Source organism: Ictalurus furcatus, chromosome 22, assembly GCF_023375685.1.
Source record: "Ictalurus furcatus strain D&B chromosome 22, Billie_1.0, whole genome shotgun sequence".
Classification (NCBI taxonomy): Eukaryota; Metazoa; Chordata; class Actinopteri; order Siluriformes; family Ictaluridae; genus Ictalurus; species Ictalurus furcatus.
In genome coordinates, this window is record NC_071276.1 from 3,023,289 (window position 1) to 3,046,093 (window position 22,805).

Genomic DNA, 22,805 nt, shown 5'->3' on the forward strand with positions numbered 1-22,805 from the left:
TAACATTTAACATTAAAATATGTTTTAATGGATTTTTATTACTTGGATTAGTTCAAGAAATCAGGGCTAGTAGGTAAATCGTTGGCATATGGCAATAGTGTGCAATGGTGGAAAGTATCATATAGTCACAGATAATACAAAATGTACGAGATTACAATTACAATTTCGATTACTGCGTTTTACAGACTATTGAGTATTAGTAAGCATGTATCTTCTAGAAAGGAATTACACTTGTAAAAAGTATGTGGATGGATTTACTCACTCAATTTACATACAAAAATTAGATCCATACATGTTTTGGGTGAAGTATCGTCTTGTCATTTTGTCTATTGCATTCTAAAATTTAGAACATAAACTGCAATCGCAAGCCGTTTTTCTTACTTTGAATGTGAACATTTTTTAAAAATATCCTGTTGGAGAAGCCTAGCGTTTTTTGTTTAGTTTAGTTTTTTTTTTTTTTTGCTGTTTCAATTTCAATGATTTGTACATACCACAGTTCTATTATCGCATGGTGTTGCCATATTGCAAAAAAAACAAACAAAAAACGTTAATTTATCTCAGATAGTGTTTCAATTTTCTCCTTTGAGAAATGAATGACATTTTTAAGAGCCCTCTGATGATGACCGCTGAAAAGGAAGTGCAAACAACACTTCCTGGTCTTGTGACATAGCATTTTTTTTTTTTTTTTTTGTTATGTCAAAGTTAAAGCCCCCCATTTTCCAGTTAAATAGGAAAATAGTAGTTTTGTATTATTGCCTATGAATAAATTGGAGCTAAATGAATTGTTGCCATATGGCAACACCATGCAGTAAAGGGTTAACTTAAAAAGTGAGGCTGGTGATGAAACAACTGTTTATAGCAGGTATAGCATAAGCCATCGTTTGTTTATCGAACGTTGCTCAACATTAAATGTCTGACGTGTCATTCTTTTATAAATAAAGCATTGTCCTCATTGGCAAATTGCTGTATTATAAGAGGAATAAAACACTTCAGGGTGGTAACAGTGACTCCGCTTCATCACGCCTCGCCACCGTTGATTATTTTCCTATAACGGCACACCATCCATCCATCCATCCATCCATCTTCTACCGCTTACTCCTTTTCAGGGTCACGGGGAACCTGGAGCCTATCCCAGGGAGCATCTGGCACAAGGCGGGGTACACCCTGGACAGGGTTAACGGCACACCACGTCCAAGTATTTTATTCCTCACATTGTTTCCAAAAACCACATATTTCTTTGTCATAATTGCTTCATTCACGGAGCCTCCTGTAATCTTCAAGCTAAGTGCTTCATTCAGTCTATAGGTTTATAGTGTCAGCGCTGCTACCAATCTGAATTTCTTAGCACTTCATTACTCTGCCTAATGTTTATGGACAAACCTGCAGAGCCTGCTCCATAACCTCCTTCCCCCACCAACATATTTCAGGCTGTCATTTTTTTTCATATTTTTTTTTTTAAGTGCACATGTTCCATTTAGGGCCTCGCTATGCCCCAAGGAACCTTACAACAGCAGAGCTTCAGCTGAAAATACAATGCTCGGAGAAATTCATTTTTCCCCTTGTGAAAGCACAAATCAGCGTAATGGCCGGCGACCTTTTTAAAAGGCTCACCGTTTGCCAGAATGCTGTGTTCAACTTTTCCAGAAAACTGGAGGCTTTATGGATGTGTTTTCATTCAGACCTTTATTGAGGGCTGTAAGAAACATTTGGGCAAAAGTGTGAGCAATTAAATTTTATATCTCTTTATATATAAAATATTTCAAAATTGGCAGCCGCACAATAGCAAGACATGTCAGTTTCAGGAAAAAAAAAGTTATAATCCAAAACTAATCAACAAATCCTTCGTTTGTTTTTGAAATAAGCTTGCCCCATTTTCCAAAATAGTCGACGATAATCCTTTTTTTTTTTTTTTTTAATATATCTGGCATTTTTAATACAGCTCTCAGAGGGGGGGAAAAAAAAATCATAAAACTGCTCAGAATGTGGATCCAAATGTAGGATTCCAAAACTAACGCAGTAACAACCACCACATGAACATAACTGAACTTTTGATCATGACATGTTAGGTGCCTTACATTATCATTCACTGAACCTAGCATAGATGCGAGTGTTCTAGAAATGCAAAGTAGAGCATTAAAATGAAAGTATAAATAACGCGGCAAAATATTCATTAAACGTAGAACTATCCAGCCAAAAAATGCACTCAAGTAAAGGTAAAAATAAATAAATAAATAAATAAATTTGGTACTTTTATTTGTGCTCAAGTTTTAGAATTGATCAAATTAAATCATGTTTTCACATGAAAAGTAGAGCTTTTATTACTTATTTAAAATTATTAGAAGATGATTTCTGTTCTCGTGAAGTTGCACGATGAATGCTTCGTAGTTTGCTAATTAATTAAAATAATCGCATAAATATTTACCAGCAGCTAGAATTTGACTAGCTGGATATTTATGCTAGCTATACTGAAATCGATGCTAGTCTATCCTGGAGATTGCAAAGAAAACCGGCTAACTTAGTTCAACTTATTTCAGCCTATTATTGTGTGATTTCAGCACTAAGTATTTCTGCATACATTATATTTTTCACATTACTTACTATTTAATTATCTATTCAACTTGCATCAGGTATTATTATAAGTTCTACATTAACACCTCATTACCTTTTTTTTTTTTTTTGCTTACAAACTTTTTTTTTTTTCGAAACTATGCACTTTATTATGGACTAAATTACATGTAATAGCCATGCGTATACCTATTCAGTTTAAATGACTAGATACTCACTGTACTGTAAATTAAAATGCTACCCATTACTTCATACAGTGTATTCTCATTGGTAATTTGATTGTGTAATAAAATAAAGAGTAAAGTCATCTGGATAGCATCCCGTAGCCTTCTGTCAGGTTGAGCTGAGCATGCTGAATTATAGCTAGCACTAAAAAAAAAAAAAAAAAAAAAGTCAGCAGTGGGATGGTGTGATAAATGCCAGATGAAATCAACAAAATAGCACGAATGAGTCCAGTCTTGTGACAGTCCCCTAACCATTATCAGAAGTTAGTTCTGTTTTTGGATTTATCTAATGAAACACAGAGCAGCTTGTCGGTTTCATTGGAAAGAAAAGTTTCATGATGGCCAGTAATTATCCGAACTCCCATCAGTCCACTGATAAATCCCCCACTGGAAATCTGCGAATGGAAATTTGTAAAATCGCCATGCAGTCTCAGTGGAAGCGCTGTAAATTCAGCTTGGCCATTGAGTTTTAGGAACGCTTCATGGGTGATAAATCTAGTGCAGATGAACGTGAGGCTCATTAGGTCGCATTTTATCAACGGGAGTGAGCGGAAGCACTTTTGAGCACTGGCAGGATGTCATAAATATTGAGATTGATGTAGATGTGCTTCCAAATTAATAACAGTCCAAGACATCCAGAGGAACAATAGCAGCATATGTATTCAGTAAGGGCCTTGCTGATTCATTGTGGAGCAATTTAAAAGATCAAGTTCTGGACTCGATCTAACTGAGGATCTATGAACTAACAGTCCAAGCGTGTCTCCTCCTGAAGTGTCAGTGGTGATGAATAATACATGGAAATATTCATTATCTAAGATCTGGGGGAATCAGATGCTGGATGCTTTCCTTAGTGTTGAGTTGCTGCACCTTCTGGCCTGGTAAAGCTCAGGAAATGCCTTTCCAGAATGTCTTTCTGAGACTCATCGAGTTTCATCCATGTTGGCAAGTCCACTCATCGAGCCTTAGCTATATTGGCAAGACCAAACTTGAAATTACTGATATCCCCTCGGCTCTCATAAGGAGATAAGCAAGCATACTCTGCGTCAGACTGCGTGTTATCTGAAGTATCTTTCCAGCTCCAGCTGTTTACATATTCAAGATGCGGCCAGGAATCCGTCTTATCATACAGGTAGAAGTCTAAGCAGGTGAAATTAACAAGGTTACTCGCTTGACGTCAGCTTTTTTTCCATTGAGCGATCATAACCCGATGCATGCAAGGAACCAAAAATGTTAGTGGGCGTATCTGAAGAGCATCAGGCCTTTTGAAGTGTAAAACCCACTCGGTGTTGTTAAAATGATTCATTGATGACATGCCGTATGGAAAAATGTTAGGATGATCTGAGAATAAAGATTTCATCTTACAGAAGGCTACATGCCCGAAGGCTTCATCTCCAGTTCTGTCAGTACTAGTATCAAATGTGTACCTAATTGGAAAACTGAGACTCATGGAAATGTGCTGTGGTATCTGGCACCAAGACCTTAGCAGCAGATCCTTTAAGTCCTGTAAGCTGCGAGGTGGGGCCTCCATAGATCGGACTTGTTTGTCCAGCACATCGCACACATGCTCGATTGGATTGGGATCTGGAGAAGTTGGAGGTCGAGTCAACATCTGTTCATTTGCTGCCTAATATATCCCACCCCTTGACAGGTGCCACTGTAATGAGATAATCAATGTTATTATAGTCACCTGTCAATGGTTTTAATGTTATAAAAGCACACAAGCAATGACTTTCTTAGCAAATATCAGCAGCGTTTCATTTTCATCGCGCAGGGCTAATACGATCTGTTTAAGCAGTGTGACTTTTCAGCACTAATCCTGCAGAACAGTTTAACAGCTTCCATTTTATTTTTTTCATATCCTATTTTTGTTGCGTCTTAAATTTTACGAGAACCTCCGGTAGACAAGCTGCTGTAAATGGAACAGTTAATGACGATCCTAATAAAAACAACACAAATGTATAGACTTAATGGCCTTTTAAAGGACTTTCCTTGGAAATATCTTGTTTTAGCACATTTCTGCTGCTATACATGTGAGGAAATCCAGTTTACACACCAATAAATCATTTTCTGATGCGTGCCATTTCACTGGGGGAAATATGGGTCCGTTTTATTTGTGTAATATTTCATCTGTCATGGAGTCGTAACGAATTATAGCAGGAAAAAAAAAAAAAAACCTTTCTTGACCTGCTTGCAACTATAAAACTATTGCCTTTACTTTTATACTGATACAAATTACAATTTGAGACGGTTGGAAAACCATTTTCGTTTTATTAAAGTATTTTTCTATGAGAAGTGTTCACTATGTTTTACAGGTTCTTATAATATAACCATTTTGTTTTTATTTTTTTAACCACAACTAAAAATGAATATTATTCATTATGTTTTAAAGCACACACACACACACACACAAAAAAAGGTTACCTCCAAAAGTGAAAAGGGAGAAAATTGCATTTAAAAATTCCAATTCCACCGAAATGGACAAACACACTAATTGTACAACAGCAACTGCTACATGTGTATTGATTTCATTTGCATTTGATTTAAAACTGTAATAAATAAAATATGAGAAATATTAATATAAACATATAAATATGACCATGAAAACTAACTATGATGAGAACTGCATCTGTCCTTATACCCACCTTTATTCAGTACAGCCTATGAGTTTTTGCAGCTGTGTTTTTTTTTTTAATCATGTCATTTACCTAACGTGATCTTTGCAGGAAGGTCAGAAAGGGAATGAAAATAGGTCTACATTGTTTTCGTGAAATATATTTGTTTTCTGAAAAGTAGGCATGTAAAATTATGTTATCATTTTGGCCACAACAGTATTTTTTGGCCCGCAGAACTCAGCCCCAGTAACAATTGAACTCTTAAACCAGGCTCGTAAAGAAATGATTTGGCTGATGAGATCACAGTTTTCCCCACAAAGCTCAAACTTTTATTATGAACGTAGCAAACAAGTAATTAAAAGCACTCTCGGCCGATACCATTTCCATAAATATGTAAACACTTGGGGTGTAACGCGATAACACTCTCTGTTTAGTGTTTTAAATGTACATATCTGTAAACGTATATTCGTATTTAGACGAAAACTGTATATTTTTTAATTAACCTTATGCTAGCAGTGTTATTTTTTAAATCTCGCTCACACAGTTGTTATTTTTGTTTGTTCCTGCCTGTAGTGTTTTCTAACTAATTTAGTTTAAGTCTATTTACTACAATACATAAATAAACGAGTAGCCTAATTTAAACCACCACAACCCTGAACAGGCAGTTACTAAGGATGAACACACATTTTAAATACAGACTTCAAACTAAATCCAGCTCTACAACTGAACACTAGAGCAATGTGGGAGTGGCCATCTTGGACAAGGGGAACCTCTTTTGTCATTAAGCACAATTTGCCACCACTCCGCCCTCATAGGCCACACCTCTCAAAGTTTTACATCGGAAATTTACAGTCAAAAGCTGAAGCGGTAGAGATGATAACAAAGTTCCATATCACCTACTGTATATTCACTCTCCTGTTTAAAAAAATTGGATTATGTAGCATAATGTAATTCGTAGCATGAACAGTAGGGTCCAAAAATTCTGGGATCACATTGCAAATCTGGGATTTTTATGTATTTATTTAAAATTGGAAATAAAGAGAAGGTTTTAGAATTTTTAAATATATAGAAAGTTCATTGTCTTGAATATTTAATATTCAAGACGCTGCACTATTTCTAGGGCCCTAAGCAGATTTGTGATATTAACCATGCTAACCACTTTCTACAGAAGGTCAGATTTTCCTCACGTCTAATCACTTGTATTGAACACTCCAATGGGATTTCATCTAAAAAAGATCATAAAGTCTTTGCACACGCTTGTGGAGTCCATGCCAGCTCGAGTGCACAATGTCTTTAAAGCAAAATGGAGATGAACCAAATACTAAGAAACTCTGAAATACATGTAAATATTTCCAAGATTCTACTTTTCACTCAAGTTGTTGTCAGTAATATAATTTTCAACAATGAAAATTGCTGTGTTCAATTAGAAAGCGTTCAGTAGTGCTCTCAAACTTTTGGAGCCCACAGTGGCACTATGTGTATTGCTCATGTATTTAGAGAAAAGAATTGGAATGATGTAGATTTCTATTTGTTATTGACTATGTTAGCCTTGTAGCTCCAGCGCAAACATAAAGCTGTTATATATTGAACATTTCTAAGGAGAAATTTACATACATTTTTTTTTTACCTCCCACTACATTTTATTCTCAGACGCTCTGATTGATGCTTCAGCAGGATTCTCATTCGATTTGGGTCACTTTTGATTAAAGGATCTGACAAATTCATATATGAAAATGTAAAAGTTGTAGGTTGTAGATCCTGAAATTGTAAAATAATAATAATAATAATAGTAAAAAATAAAAAAAAGAAAGAAAAGAAAGAAAAAGAATAAAAAAAGTAAGATAAACATTAATAATAATAATAATAATAATAATAATAATAATAATAATAATAAAAGATGGCTTCTCTGTTAAAATCACAGGGCGTTTTTGTTGTTGTTGTTATTGTTACTGTTTTGTTCTCAGATAAATTCCCAGATATGACAGAGCTGCATCTTGGCTTCTATTCCTTCTTTAAAAAAAATCTTTCCAGGCACACTTTCCGGGACAGCTTCGGTTACTGTCACAAAGATTAAACCACATCTGAAATATATTTGGCAAATCGTAGGCCTTTACTCAAACCACATGGCCTGAAAGACAACTTTTTTTTTGTCTTTTCAACATTCCGGGATCTTCCGCCTTCTTTTCAGAAAGAAGACAGCGCCATGATTTGTTTTTTAAAATGATTTTATTGCTTGTCCAGTGTTACCATGAGGTTCCAGGTTTGTAGCGTCGTTTTTGGATTATGCCGTCAATTCGAGGTTGTGCAAACTGTCTGGTCTTGATTGCGTGTTGTTTCATGTCCTTACGTTTGCTTGAGCTTAATAAAAATAAGATGTCTTAGTAAACCGTGTCTTATGTTTAATCAGCATTCTGTGGCAGTGTTTAAGCAATGTTCAAGATATCTTAATAGCATCAGTGCAGCTGGATACATTTTTAGCTACGCATAAGGCTAGAGAAATATCTGAAGAAAACAATTTTGAATGGCTTGTCTGTGATGGACGCCTGGGATGTTCATACGAGCCAACAGTCATACAGCAATGCCTGCAGCTGAATAAGCCATAATTATCTGTGACATGGCTGTCATTTCACTCATATAGTGATTTCTTTTGCCTGGTCGGGATAAGTCATAAATCATACGGCAGGCCAGTGGCAGTTTCGCCAAGGAGCTGTTATTCCTTGCGGATTTAAGATGGCTGCAACCTTCTAGACAGGAATTAGGAGCTCAATGGTGTAACTGGAGACAGTGTGTGAAAAAAGCTGCTGAAGGATCTGAACTCCACTGAGTTTTATGACCACCATCGGATACGCTGCGTCTAAGACGGCAGATCGTAAAATATCCGTGTTGACGTAACCTCTGCTCCTGTTGATATGGAACCAATTTTCTGTTCCAGGAAGGAGAATTTTCCTAAACCTTGTGGAACAACTGTCAATCCGAGTAACAGCCATGTTCCCATTAAAAGTGTGTCATTAAATTTAAGATATTATAGCAAAAGAGAAACTAAACAAAATGTGACCTAATATATGCAAAGCATATTGTTTTCTATCCAAATTCAAATCGCTTTAAAATAGAAAAAGTAAAAAAAAAAAAAAAAAAAAATGATCAGCACCTCCATAATTAATATTGGGTGAAGTTTAGGCTTTAAATCTGTATAATTCATCCTTTCAGTAATAGAATGACTTTTTCAGAGGAAAAAAAATGAATTGGTGGTTTGAGTTTTGAGGTCCAGGATTAGCTCAGAGTACACATTTCCAGCTGATCAAGCATGAAGTCCACAAAACCTTTTAGTAAGTAATGTCTTTAGCGTAAAGTTCTAGTGTTGGAAAGATGTATAAAGGAAGAATAAAACATTTCGGGACCTGCTGTCATTGGAAAAGAATCGACGACCGGGTAGTGTGATGTGGCCTGACGTGACGCGGAATTATTCTTACCACCCCGGCATTGATTCTTTTCCTCTGAACGTACAGTATGTCCCAAAGTTTTCATTATTCTCACACAACAGCAATTTGCCTGTGATTGTATTGAAGAACAACACAATATTTTTTTTTATCCAGTAATTACATTTAAAACCACCAACCAAAACGTTCAAACTTTTAGAAAAATCACATGGTGGTACCTGCAGCACTAATCTCATCAAGGACAACAAAACACTCTCAAGATCTTCTCAAAGTCAAAAAGCAAACTTTTCTAGGAGTATTGCCAGCTCTAGCTGATTGCTAGTTAATAATGTTAGCTATTATCTAACACGCTAATTCAGCATTAGCTGATTGCTTGTAGCTAATGTTGGCTATCTAACTGCTAGCTACCTAGCTAATGTTATTCGTTGAGACACAGTTTAAAATGTCAGTGCTGACTTATATCTTGCTTATGTGTGTAAAACAGGGTATAGACCATTTCTGACATACAGTATTATATATAACAGACATTATACTAAGTCCTACAGCGTTAGTTTGGTAGCAAGCTAATCTTCCCAGAGTGTTCTCTGCAAGTGCCATAAAATACACATACCATCGAAAACACCATTAAAAAAAAACGTTTACTCGTTAGCAAGTAATAAGGTGCGAAGCGGATCAGGCCGTGTTTGTGTCACAGTTTTATTCTATATTCGTGTTAGAATTTTATGTACAAAATGATTGGCAACATTTTACAAAAGACACTTTGAACTGAAATCGAACTAATAGTGCTACACTGAATAAAAAAAAAAAAAAAGAAGTCATTTGATATGTATATTGTGCATTTTTAACCACTATGAAAGAAGCATTTTGTAATATGGTGTAGGAATTGTATGAATGTCAAAAATACACAAAACTTATCCCCACAATAATAGCAAAAAGACTCAAACAAGATCTCAATCTTGTGGATCTAAAATTCATTTAGATAATAATGTATAGCTGTTGTTTACAAAGCTTGCTTTCTGTCATTGGTTAAGTATTAAAATGTGTGTGGTGTCTTCTACATGAACGTGTGAACCAGGACATCTATTACCTACCAATCACAGCATAATGAATACAAAAGCAGCTTGATTATCTTTGGATTGATTACTGAATATAGGTTATGGTATCTAGAGTGGATTACGTCACAAAGTGTATGATAATGTGTGTACAATAAAAAAAAAAAAATAATAATAATAAAGAAAACAATAAAAGCAAACAAATTCTGCCCAAAATGTGAGACATAACGTTCAACATACTTGATAACATTCAAGGCTCAAAATCTTTTGTGCAGGGTTCACAGTTTAAAATATAAGTACCTTTCCAAATGATCCAAAGAAGAAGGGTAGTCCTAATAAGCTAGATGTTTACAGAGAGGGGAGAAAAAAAAAAAAAAGAAATAATGATACATTCGAGAGGAATTCTGGTAATTTCCCAACACTTTCTGGACTGATATGGCTATATACATTAGTAATGATTCATACTTTGCTGGATAGTGTACCATTCGTAAAATCACTCCAATTAGAGTCCTCTATCTTAAACAGCACACACGCACACACACACACACACACAAAAAAAAAAACTACAAGTGTTGGTCTGAAACATACATAGAAATATATATATATAGGCTGTATATAAACAAAAGGAGCATTTTTGGGTTGCTCATATGTGCAAGTTCATTCAAAAGTAGGATGGAAATGTTGTTTTCGCTGCTGGATTATTTGAAGACTTTTTCGTAAGTAGGGCACTTGTGGCTTTGCAGTTTCTTCAAGGTCTTTTTGAACTCCTTGTTGGATTTGTCCCACTTGTGGATGCTGGTGATGAGGTACTGCCTGTCTGTCTTGCGGCCCATAATGAGGTACGCGCTGCTCAGGTTGTCCAGCTGCGAGCAGGGACAGTCAGCGCCGTTCTTCAGATACAATGTGAGGGTCTTCAGGTCTTTCTTTTTTAGGGATCCCAATTTCACAGCCTTCTTCTTCTTCTGCAAGATCACCTTGCGGTCCGCGTTGTCCCGTTTCACCTCCTTGATTTTGGTCTTGATGGCTGGAGGAAAGAACACAAAGATGAAGCTGAGTCAGTTTTACGAAATCGTATATGCTTGGGAAAGAGAGCGTGACGGACAGGCAAGAGCCTCGAGCAAACTTTGCTGAACTCCTAGGCATTAAAAAAAAAAAAAAATCTTTTAGCTCTTGGAAGGGTTCAATGATCCATTTTTCAGAGAACCCTCCCTCCATGCCTAAAAGACAACATTGGAAGACCTGTACTGCTAGGTAGGCCAATAGTTTGCCGTATATGCTTAAAGTACTTAGGGTCCAGCAAAACATCCCCCTTGGGATGTATGTCAGGCTTAGAAATGCTAAACAGCAAACAGGAGTTGGGTTGCAGGGGGGTGGGGTGGTTTGGGTCACACGGTGCTCTAGTCAGCGCCAGACCACAAAAGGAGAGGACAACCTGGAGGAAGGGATGGGGAGGGGGTCAACAAGGGAGGTTGTAATCAATATCAAGAGTCCCAGAGCTCTTCATAATGACCCAGGTATCACTGTCTCAGGCTCTGTCAAGTTTAAGAGTCTTCATCAGGATAAAGCCTCAGCCATGTTAATCAATCTGCCCCTACTGCCCTCGGTTTTCCCAGGGGGGGCAGGAATGTCACAAATTGCTGCCCTTTCTGCCTTGTCCTCCTCCAGATGTAACTTGATCTGTAACTTGATGTAAGTCTTGTTCCATGTATGATACATGTATTTGAAGTAGATAAGACTCAGTACTTCTGCAGTTAAAGTGTTTCTCACTGAACAGGAGGAGTAACGGTTTTTCTTTTATATTACGCTTGGTCACGGAATAAAGATGTCCAATATGCCTAGATTAACATTGCTAATCATATACTTGATATTCTTCAACTTCAAGTCCCACACTTGAATGCAAAAACAAGTTTTAATGACTGTACTCTGCCTTTCTAAACTACAACGGACAACTCACATGAACTAGATGTAGTAAGATCCTCATATGAAGATGGAACGCTGAAATTCTGGGAAAAAAAACTCTGCTTCTTGGAAAGCCACCTCCTTGCATTAATCTCCTAATCTTTTCATTTGCTTAACCTTTTGCTGCTCATAAGTCATCTCTGGGGGTGGTCTTGCTCATTGCTGTAAGTACATTTCAGGTAAGTTTACTTTTGCTCCAGTGTAATACCAAAACATAACATGAAATACGTCTTTGGAATTATGTCTGACACTCCTGTGAACCTCTGGAGGAATTCATCCCAATTAGTCAGCCTGCACTCAAAAACCCATTAAAAAAGCTTTCTATGGAAAAACATATGAATTATGATTTACTGCTAATTAGCCTTTAACAAGCTGATTAGTCTCCATCAGCTGTCACCAAGCAGACCACAGTAAAACTAAATCCTTCCTGTGTGGTGCTGAAAGTACACTAATGAAACACTCAGCTGTTTCCAAAGAAAGTTGTATTTGGAATTAATTCTTAAAAAAAAAAAAAAAAACATTATAAAATGAAAAAAAAAAAAAAAAGTTGTGAAAATTTTTCATTCATCTTCAGTAAGTGCTTTATCCCGGTCAGGGTCACGGTGGATGCCGGGAACACTGGGCCGGATGTGGGAATTACAACCCGGCTGGGATGCCAGTTTATCACCGAGTACCATGTACACACTTTCATAGAGGCAATTCAGAGTCATCAGTCCAGCCACTGGCATGTTTTTCGGAGGAAACTGGAGATCCCGGTGGCAACCCACCCCATGTGAAAATGCGGACAACGTGTGAAAGTCCACACAGGTAGTAACCCAAGCTGGATAAAGAACCAGGGACCCTGGAGCTGTGAGGTGTATCACCGTGACTCCCAGGAAAACATTTCATTCGAGATTTTCATTGAACTTCATTATGTATTTGGAACTGAAAATAGTGAGTGGCGAACGTGGTGCATCGCATTCAGAGGTTATAGTTGACTATTTCAATGAATCAAATGGTACTACAAGTGCTTCAGCGCATACCAAATTAACACCGCCGAGAAGCACGGTCCAGTGTTCAGGAATTAACTTTGCACATGGAAAGGATTAAGGGCTTGATCTGCAGTCTCAGCTCCATAAACAGGCTTTTTGAGAGGGCTTAATGTTTAATGGAATAAACGCATTGGTCAGGCTTCAGAGTTCTCAAGTCAGGAAAGTTCACCTTTCTGGGCTTTAAATTCTGCCTGAACCCTTGGTTGAACTCTCTACGCACCCTGTGGCATTTGTAACTGTAATCCGCATAGTCACAGCTGCAAAGCCACAATTGAAATACTGCCCTCACTGTGCTAATACCCATAATACCAAATAGTTCCTTTCCAGTGGTTCTAATACAGCAGAGTTAACAGAGTCCGTGCTCAACAAGTGCAATGAAGTATTTCACACAGAATCCCTGGGAAGCAAATGGGAGTTTAGACTTTCCGACTGGGATCCCTAATGAATTTATGATTTGTCCTCCAGTTTGACCAAATTATGTAACTGAATATACATCATTTTTCTTAATCAGTCACATTCATTTTCCTGATAAGCCTTATAAACATTTATGCCTAGATTTGGCACTAAAGATTATTAAAAAGTGATGTAGAAGTCTGATCTCTGTCCAAACATTGCCCGTCACCCCAAATAAGTACACTATCCTCGATAGTTCTTTTAAATATTTATTTCGTCAACTTTCACTTCAGCAGCTGGTGACCACTCGATTCGTAGCACATCGTTTACAAAAGTAAACAAGAAAGCAGAACCCAAACGCTGATAAGTAGCACAGAAAGGGAAGAATGTTTTGAATGAAGAATGATTTAAGTCCTGCATCTTTCCAAAGTCATCTGGAATATCTAGCCCACCTGACTAATATTTGGATGGTTTGGGAGATTGTGGTTGTTTGGATGGTTTGGGAGATTGTGGATGAATGAGGACCTGTGAGATTAAGAAACGAACTCTGCAAGGAGGGTCTGGAAGACTTTCAGAAGTGGAATCTGGGACTGAATTCTGGTGGGTCTTCAAGAGCAGGACAACCCTATATTGTACCCATAAATGCTTCCAGAGATTTAGCTTTTAAACTCCGTCTCTGTTCCCTGACTTGGCATTGTATACTGTCGTGGGACAAGAGGCAGACTTGCAGACGGTTCAGATAGTGTCATAAACCCAGCAGGGGATGTCGGGGATGAAAACAGTCCCAAACACAGCTTCCTTTGCAGCCTCAGATGCGTAAATGTGTGCGGAATCCAAAGCGTATGGATGGCCAAGGCGAACAATTTTCACTAAAACTGAACATGCGCCATTGACCGCAGAAGGAACAGCCAACAGAAGTGTGAGAAGAGATGTGTGCAGTGGAAGGCCATGAGGTTTGGTTAGGAAGAGGGATCATAAAACCCAGGCCTGGACATGAACTGCATTCCCCATAAAACCATTGCTGTTTATTAGCAAAGTGTCTGTAAGTGAGTCTGGACAGTTTGTCAAGAACAAACGCTCTAAGAAGGACTGTTGGGTTTTTGTTATCTCCCATGGTATTTGAAATGTCTGCTAAGCCGCGTTTCCACCGAAATTACCTGGAACAATTAGTCCCATTAACTTTTTTTCAGGGGACCATTTGGTTCCTCCAGACCTTTGTTGTCTGTGTTTCCATCGCGGTCTAAAGTAAGGTGAAGAGTAGGCAAATTATGCTATGAAGTATGCTACAATCAAACTGATAACTGACACAGTAAGCAAGTAAGCTGATTTTAATGATGTAATAAGGTAAAATGTTTGTTCAGCTCATAAAAAGACGTAGCAGGCTCTGATTGGAACACGGGCTTCTCTCTGCACTGTTTTCCTGTGTGAACAACGCCCAGCTCGCTTAACCGACTTGATATTTTTAAGTCGCCGTTTCCGGTTCCTGCTGTATTTCGTCATCAGCATAAATACTTAATAAGGCCTGAACCTCGTCGTCGGTCCATCGGTCGAATTTTTTAAGAAACTCCATTGTGTTGATTCGAATCGCAATAAACAACTGTTACGGTATGCACCGGAACAGAGTTCTAAAAATGGTGGTTTGAAAAAAATACTGTGTGCATTCAACCAATCAGCATGTTCAGCACCCAAGTCCCACCCCCTAAAGGTCCTGAACTTTGAAAAAGTACCACCTCCCAAGTAGAGACTTTCTGAGGGGGAAATATGTTACCCGGAACTTAATTTAGACCCTGGTCCCTGTGGTGGAAACACACCGAGCACCTCCGAAAGTCCCTAGTTCCTGAGGAAAGTTCCTGTGGTGGAAACGCGACTCAAGTCAGCTCTTGCTTGAAACTTTGTATAGGGTAATGTCTTTGCTTAACCACAGGGTTAGCTGAGGTTCTTACTAATACATTTGTGAAATCGCAACTGCACAATGACCAACAAAAGTGGCATTTGTGAAGAATCACAGTCTTTGCATCCAGTAATCAACATGTGGATGCATGAACTTAAGCCACTTTTCCACTGCACGGTACGGCTCGACTCAACTCGACTGAGCTCGCTTGACTTTTTTGAACTTGCTTTTCCACGGCAGTTTAGTGCTGCCTCAACATGGGTGCCATCTTCCATTCGCCTTCATGCAGGAATAACGTTGTATTATCGAAGCTCTGCACGGTCGGCCGTATTCCAAATGTCTTTTGTGTTCACTGAACATGGACCCTATTAAGGATGTAAAATAACGGTGTTCTATAAGCTATGTAGTGCTCTATATGACTAAGTTAGGTTCAGCAGCGACAGGAGTGACTTCGATAAACGCCTATTTGGAAATCGGTAACAAGCGAGATTTAAAAATCTAAGACAGAAACCTTTGTTGTAATTCGATCTGTAATGAGATAAATGAGACTTATTTTTCAATTTATAGAATATTACCATATACAAAGTATGTATCAAATGACGCACATTTATTCAGGCACAATACAGAAACACTCGTTAGGGAGAATCCTTACTCCCTCAATGCGTGGCTCACATTTAGTATCGGCTCAGCTTGCTTGGAACCTCGACCGAGGTGGTAATAAAAACAGTACCAGGTACCAGGTACTATCCACAGTGGAAAGCCCCCAAAAAGTGAGCAGAGTCGAGTCAAGCCGTACCGTGCGGTGGAAAAGTGCCATTTGTGAATCCATCGCCAAACCCATACTAGACAAAACTGTTCTCACCAATGTAAAGCCAGGTCCAGTGGGTTGGTGCAGGGCATTTTTAACAAAAACATTTTAATGCAAACCAGGTAACTGCTCAGTGATGACAATTCATCATGAATCGACAAACCACTCTCGCTTTCTCTCCCTGACAATAACTGGCTTTAGAGCTCAACCCAGGGGGTCACAGAGGGGGTTGCCAGTGGGCTTGGTTTACACAAAGCTGTCCAGAGGAAAGATGGCAGCTCACCAAAGATGGCTTAGCCCCTTCGAATCTCTGTCTGAATGAGGCTTTATGGTTTTCTAAGAGACAAACCAAAACCAGCATTTGTTTTCCTCTTGGGAGGAGAGCAGGAAGTGCTTGGTGCAGCACTCTCCTTTTGTTGAGGTAACTCCTGCTGGGAACGGTCCTAATGGCAGGAGTAATGGGCTGTTTTAACAGCTATGGTCAGTGGCTATCCCTCAGAATGTGTGGATTAACTCAGATTTTGAGCAAAAGTCCAAACATTTTCCGTCAAATGTGACCTGGAAGACCAGAATGAAATAGTGGCCCAAGTGTGGAAGTGATCTATTCTTTTGAGTCTACCAATTTATTTATTTTTTGCTTTCCTTAGAAACTTGGAGGGCTGGAGTGAATGCTAATGCAGAAGGTCTGGATGTCTAAGCCTTCACACATGTTTGCAAAACCTTGGCAGCAAAAACGAGTAAGAGTGTAAAAAACAAAGTGAGAAAACTAAAGTGAAAAACAATGTTTGGAATAGTGAGGATTACCAAAAAAAAAATTGCTCAAGCTAAATCTCATACTAAATATAGAGTTTGATGTATAATTCATCTGCACCATTCGTAAGCAACTGTACAACTGAAATATGCTGCACTACATCTACTTGCTGGAAAGATATCAACCTCAATCTCCTTTGACCCCTGCACAAAGGTCAGCTCTGGTGCTGTTGTCACATCCACTGGACCAGACAGGAAAACAAACATCCCGATTTACAGCTCTGAGTAGTGGCCAAATAAAAGGTTTTTAGACCTGTGTGAATTACCTCAATTCATTAGTCACAGAGTAGTGGTCTCTAAAAGGGTCAACCACACCGTGACATGGATTTACAGGGGTTAAAAGGAGCCCGCAGCTGTTATTGTAAGCACCGAAGACAGCAGTATTGTTCTTTTGTAAAACATGAGCGTGCTTACCACAGTCAGAGAAATCGTGTCAAAACAAGTCCAACGCAAGGACTTTTGAAATATACATGTACTGAAAAAGTGGTGAAATTGAATAAAGATTGCAATTAAGATCCTGCACTGTTGATAGGAAATGGTGTGAAAAGGCACCCTTTTAGCCTATTACAGTACTTATGCAAACGTTTCTAAGTCAAGCCGAGTGTACGTATCGTTTTCTTTCCACTGAACATCGGCTAGTAAAACGAGGGTGATGAAAAGAACACTTTAGAAAGTCTTTGTTGTGCAGTCAAGGAAAAGAAGGGAGGAACGTTTACTCAGTAACTCAACGACTAGACATGAACTGGTCAGAACATTGGTCGCCCCTCCGATGTCATTATGGAGTAATTCATGCAAATTACACAGTTATGGATATTGTGAAATAGAAAAGAAAAAAAAAAACAGTTCTACAATCAACTTTCTATATATTAACAATAAGCATACGGTGATGCAGTGAATGGTTCGTGTGCTTTCTGGATTGATGTACATCCACTTACCGCTACTTACAACTAATAACAGGATTTGGGAATGCGCTGCACTTGGAAATGTTTTTGGCTCGGTGTCCAGCAGGAATGTAACGTTTTTTGGCTGTCTTGAAAGTGGCATCTCAGTTTTCACCGCAAAATGGGCTTGTGTGTGTGTGTATGTGTGTGTGTGTGTGTGTGTGTGAGAGAGAGAGAGAGAGGGGTGTTTTGAAGCACTTACCAAACTCGCTGGCGCACATGTGCTCCAGAATAGCATCGGTTTTCATTTCGTTGTCGCATGGTGGGCAGACCGGCGAGTAACCTAAGACAGAAAGCGAGGCACAATGTCAGGGCCAATATGCTGCACAGAGATACCTAATCAGTATCATGGGCCATGGTAATAGAAACCAAATGTCTTTCCTCTTCGTTTCCTTAAACCTCTCATTGACATCCTCGTGAGTGTCCGGAAAAGTCGGCGTATGAGCGTAAACGGCGGGGACACACTTTACAGTCTTGTGATTGAAGGGAAATGTTAAGGAAATTCAGACTGCCATTTGGCTTGTAATCCACTTGTCAAATCACAACGCAGGAATTCAGTCTTAATGCAGCTTCATCTGATACCAGCTCTTTCCTCCCCCACGTTTCGAACTACGTATTTCAATTCTAAAACAAGAGGATGAATTTTTAGGATCAAAATCCCGCTTAATCCTGCTTTCCTCCACAATTCTCTCAAAATCTCTCTGTCATGCTAATGAGCAGTAGACAAACCCAAAACCACATCATTTACACATGTATGTCAACAGCTGTTCTTTGGTTTACTGTGAAAGGAGCAGAGGTTTGAGACAAGACCCTGAAGACCCCGGGCCATCTGTAATTATTAGAAACACTAAGCGTAAGAGGCCCCCTGAGGTCACGGAAAGTGTAATAATAATAGTAATAATAAGAAGAAGTAGAAGACTGAGATTACAGCTCCTTATCTCTGTGGACTCTGTTAAGATTTCAATCATTCTTTGATTAGCTTTGGTTATCTTTGTTGTCCTGTTTGTGTGGTCCCTTCTCTTATCAGTAGCAGCTCTTCTGGAAAATCCTTGTGAAAAATTTTCACAGCAGGTCAGGCTGTGAAATGGGGGGGGGGGGGGGGAAATAAATAAAAAAAAAACATTTTCCAAGTTGTCTTTCACACAAATTAGCACTAATAACGGGGAGAGAACAAAATCCACATTACTGGGACCCCCATCCCAAACGAATCCATTCCCATTGGAAGCTTGACTATATTTTCAATAGCTATCCAATCTGAGCATGCTGAACAATTCTGTATCTATTCCTTCTCGTGCCAAGAGCGCGTGTTTTCTTTCATTTTTTTTTTTCCCTTCCCCACATCAAGTGCTAAGTATGCTAAGTTTATTTTCCAGTTCCATGAACTACGCACACCAGGCTGTAGATCTCAGATTATTCCTGGAGCCCCAAAGCATGCAAGGCTTCCATAAATGTCTATTTGAAAGCTTTTCATTTATTTAAAGTTCGGTGTAACGCATTGAAACCCCATTCCACTGAGCGAAAATAGACGCCTATTGCAACTTTTATTCATATTTCTTCTGCTGTAGCAGAGCACAAACGCCATCCTGCTAGAAGTTATTTATCCATCAATGAAGGGGGAGTGGTGTGGAAAACAAAAAAAGAGAAGATATTTTCAATATTTTGACCTCACAATGCATTAAACATCAAGAGGACAGCATTAAACGCCATACTGCACTGCGATCTTTTAGAAAAATATGTTCTAAGAGCATGTTTTTAACCAGAATTAGCACACTAGCGCACTACGCACTAATGTTCAGTGTGATTTGAAACCTCCAGGAGAGCAACTTTAATCAACGCCTCACTTAATCCTTGACAAAATTCATGTTCTAAAGTACCACAGAGTTTCCCTGCCTTGCACATGACTGAGTCGACGTATATCACACGGTTCCTTTTTTCTGTGCATGTGGTCGAATTTGTTTCAGCTTGCTTCGTTGTTGTTTTTTGGGTTTTTTTTTTTTTTTTTTTGTCTCAAATTCCTCCTCCTTCTCGACGAATGCTTGGAAATACCCACACAATTTACGAGACAGTTACATCAACTGGGTGTACTTTCCCTCGTTCTCCCTTGTTCCATCAATTTAGACTTTCCGTAGAACCCCTGCCTACTTCCAACGACTAAAAGCGCACAAACACCACGGGATTCTGGGACAAACTTTCCTTCCAGACGCTTATTTTCGTAACGTTTATATTTTGTCGATGTTTTTAGGTGTTTAACGATCACGGAAATGTAAAAAAATGTCTTGCTTAGGTACTGTGTAATTCGAATGAAAAGCAGCCACCTCAGCCCCACCTCTTCTTCCCTTGTGCTGCACTGAGAGCCCTGTCCTGTTGCATTATCTTATGAAAAGTGATGCTAATGGGGGTCGTGCAAGGCTTAACTAAGCGTAGCCCTGAATCTCCATGATCGATGTGGCTGCTCCTAAAAATGCATCTTGAAAAAAAAAAATAATAATAAGTACTCTTCAAACAAACAATGGGAAACTATTTATAACAAAGTCATTAGTTTAACAACGCGCAGCAGTTGCGAAAGGTAGGGAAAAGAATGCGCACAATGCTTTTTCTTTGGACTAAATCCCAGCTCGGCTTACACCCTGCTGACAATTGTTACCAGGTGCAAACAAGCACCCAAATATGAATCTTTTCATGCCTTTCCGAGCAAGCGTGCTCGCTTGTCTGACACGGCCATCGTTTAATAAACGGTGAAAAGCATGCGCTGGCAGAAATAACAGAGTAACAAAAGGTGGGTAAACGGTGGCCCCAAACAGATGCCGGTTCCTGAAACAACATCACGCTGCCTTTTAAGAAGGACCCAAGCGTCATTTCTGACACACGGCAAAAGGTGTGACATGGTCGAGCGTGGGGAAAGTGACGCTAAATGCAGGAATACACACTCTACAACAGCAGGCTCATGTACACGCCGCGGCAGTGGGCTGAATACGGCCAACATGCATACTACATGACTCACGACACATATTGGAAATTACACTGAAAGTCATTTTTTTTAAATTCTGGTGAACTGACATTAGCAATTCAGATTGCTGCATGAGGCTGCAAAAACCTAGTAAGGCCTTTCAAAACCACAGGGTCCCAACCCTGGTCCTGGAGGACCCCTTGTCCTGCACATTTTGATTCGACTAATCAGCTAATTATCAGTCCGTCCTTGTGTCGAAGTTGAATTGGGTATCTAAGAGCAGGACAAGGGGATTCTGCAAGACCAGGGTTGGCAACCTGTTTTCTAGATGTGTTCTTGGATGTCTACCTTCCTACAAAATCCAAAAGGCAGACTCATTATCTGGAGCAGGTCTGGGTTTTGGGTTGGAAGTGAATTTTAGATCAACATCGAGCTCCAGCATGAGCGAGTTGGTGCCCACTGTTGGTACCCGTGAATACCATTTTTAGATCAGTACTGTCATTTTTTGATGCTTTAAAACTCACCGCTCTCCGTGGACGTTTCGGTGTTGTTGGGCGTGCTGATGCACACGTCATTCTGAGGGAACTTGTCGCAGGCGAGCATTTCGGGCCATGGGAACCCGTACGCCTCCATGATGGGTTCGCAGCCCTGGCGCACGCTCTCGCACAGCCAGCGGCATGGGTAGATGGGCTGATCCATGCAGACAGGTGCAAACAGCGAGCACAGGAAGATGCGTGTGCCTGGATGGCAGGCCTTGTGCACCAGAGGCACCCAGCTGCCCGCTTGCTGCCTCACCTCGGCCATGGTCTCGTGCTCAAGCAAGTTGGGCAACAGCATCTGGTTGTAGCCGACACCGTGGCACAGGCGCAGGTCATCTGGGATGGCCACGCACTGCGGAGGCTTGTCATAGGCTCGCCCGCCACCGAACGAATCAGGCTTCCAGCCTGGGTACTCGTACTCCGTTGCCGGGCTCAGGGGCACCAGGTTCACCATCAGTGCCAACACAGTGGTGGCCTTCCAGAGGTGCAGGGATGCCGCCGGCTTCATCACGTTAGTCAGTGTCAAAACAAAGGCACTGATGCAGATACAGAGTCCTCCTGCAAACAAACAAACAAACAAAAAAACTAAACAAAACAAAACAAGTAAAGGTCCTGTTTCAGGTCCCTTCAAAACTAAACTCAAAGTCAGTACAGCCAAAACGGTTCAGGAAATGTTCCCCAGTAGAAATGAATATGAGTGGTTTAAATGAGCAGAAGGCTGCCTCTGAAAGCTTGACAGCATTCAGCTGAGAGAGCGAGAGAGAAAGAGAGTGAGTGTGTGCGCTTTCCTCCTGCTGACTCACAAGGCCGCCTGCCAGGGACCCCTGCGCTTGAAAAATGACTGGAAGTGCGAGACAGCGGGGGAGCGCGAGCGCAGCGCCGGCCAATAGGAACCATTCAGCGCTTTTTGGTGCGCGGGGAACCAATGAAACGCACGAACCCCCACCTCCAAAAAAAAAAAAAAAAAAAAAAAGGCCACCCCACCCCACCCCGTCCCGCTGTCCCCCTCCCCCATCCCTCTTCCCATTTGCACTCAGTAAACCGGAGTCTTTCTGAGTCCCGCAGCAGCGCGCGCGCTGAAACACCGCAACCAGTATTATAGGCAATAATAATAACAATAAGCTGTTGAATCATGTTTATGGTAAGGTTCTGTGCGTTTGGGAACAGTCTGTGCCGGATTTTGCGCGCTGTTTGAGAGGTGGAAATGGGAAAAAAAAGACTAGATTATTCTGTTGACTGAAGAAAGAACAGGATATGTCAGTTTTGTATATTATTATTATTATTATTATTATTATTATTATTATTATTATTATTACGGTTTTTAATGCTGCCGACGTCGTTATGGTTGTTTTTACTATCGAGTGGTTGTTATATTCTCCTTTTCTGTGTTATCAATATACTCCATGATAAAAATGTGTGTGTGTGTGTGTGTGTGTGTGTGTGTGTGTTCACAGTTTCTTTGGTTTTTGTCAGAATGAAATAAGATCTGTACTCGCCTCTTTCCAAAAGCACATCTGATTAGAGACTATTCTCAGTTTTATTAGTATTTTTTTTTCTTTTTTTTTCAGTGCGGCTTGAAGTCGCGTCCAGGAACAG

The 22,805-nt window shown here is 39.7% G+C and overlaps 1 protein-coding gene across 1 annotated transcript; it reads right to left on the reverse strand.

Annotated features, from left to right (window-relative positions):
* Positions 1 to 9,295: 9,295 nt before the first annotated feature.
* sfrp1a (secreted frizzled-related protein 1a) lies at positions 9,296 to 22,126 on the reverse strand. Its single transcript, XM_053610397.1, has 3 exons — positions 21,195 to 22,126; positions 17,926 to 18,006; positions 9,296 to 10,914 (listed from the first exon to the last, which is right to left on the reverse strand). The coding sequence occupies exons 1-3, from the start codon at positions 21,715 to 21,717 to the stop codon at positions 10,589 to 10,591; spliced, it is 930 nt and encodes a 309-aa protein (XP_053466372.1). The 5' UTR covers positions 21,718 to 22,126; the 3' UTR covers positions 9,296 to 10,588.
* Positions 22,127 to 22,805: the final 679 nt, after the last annotated feature.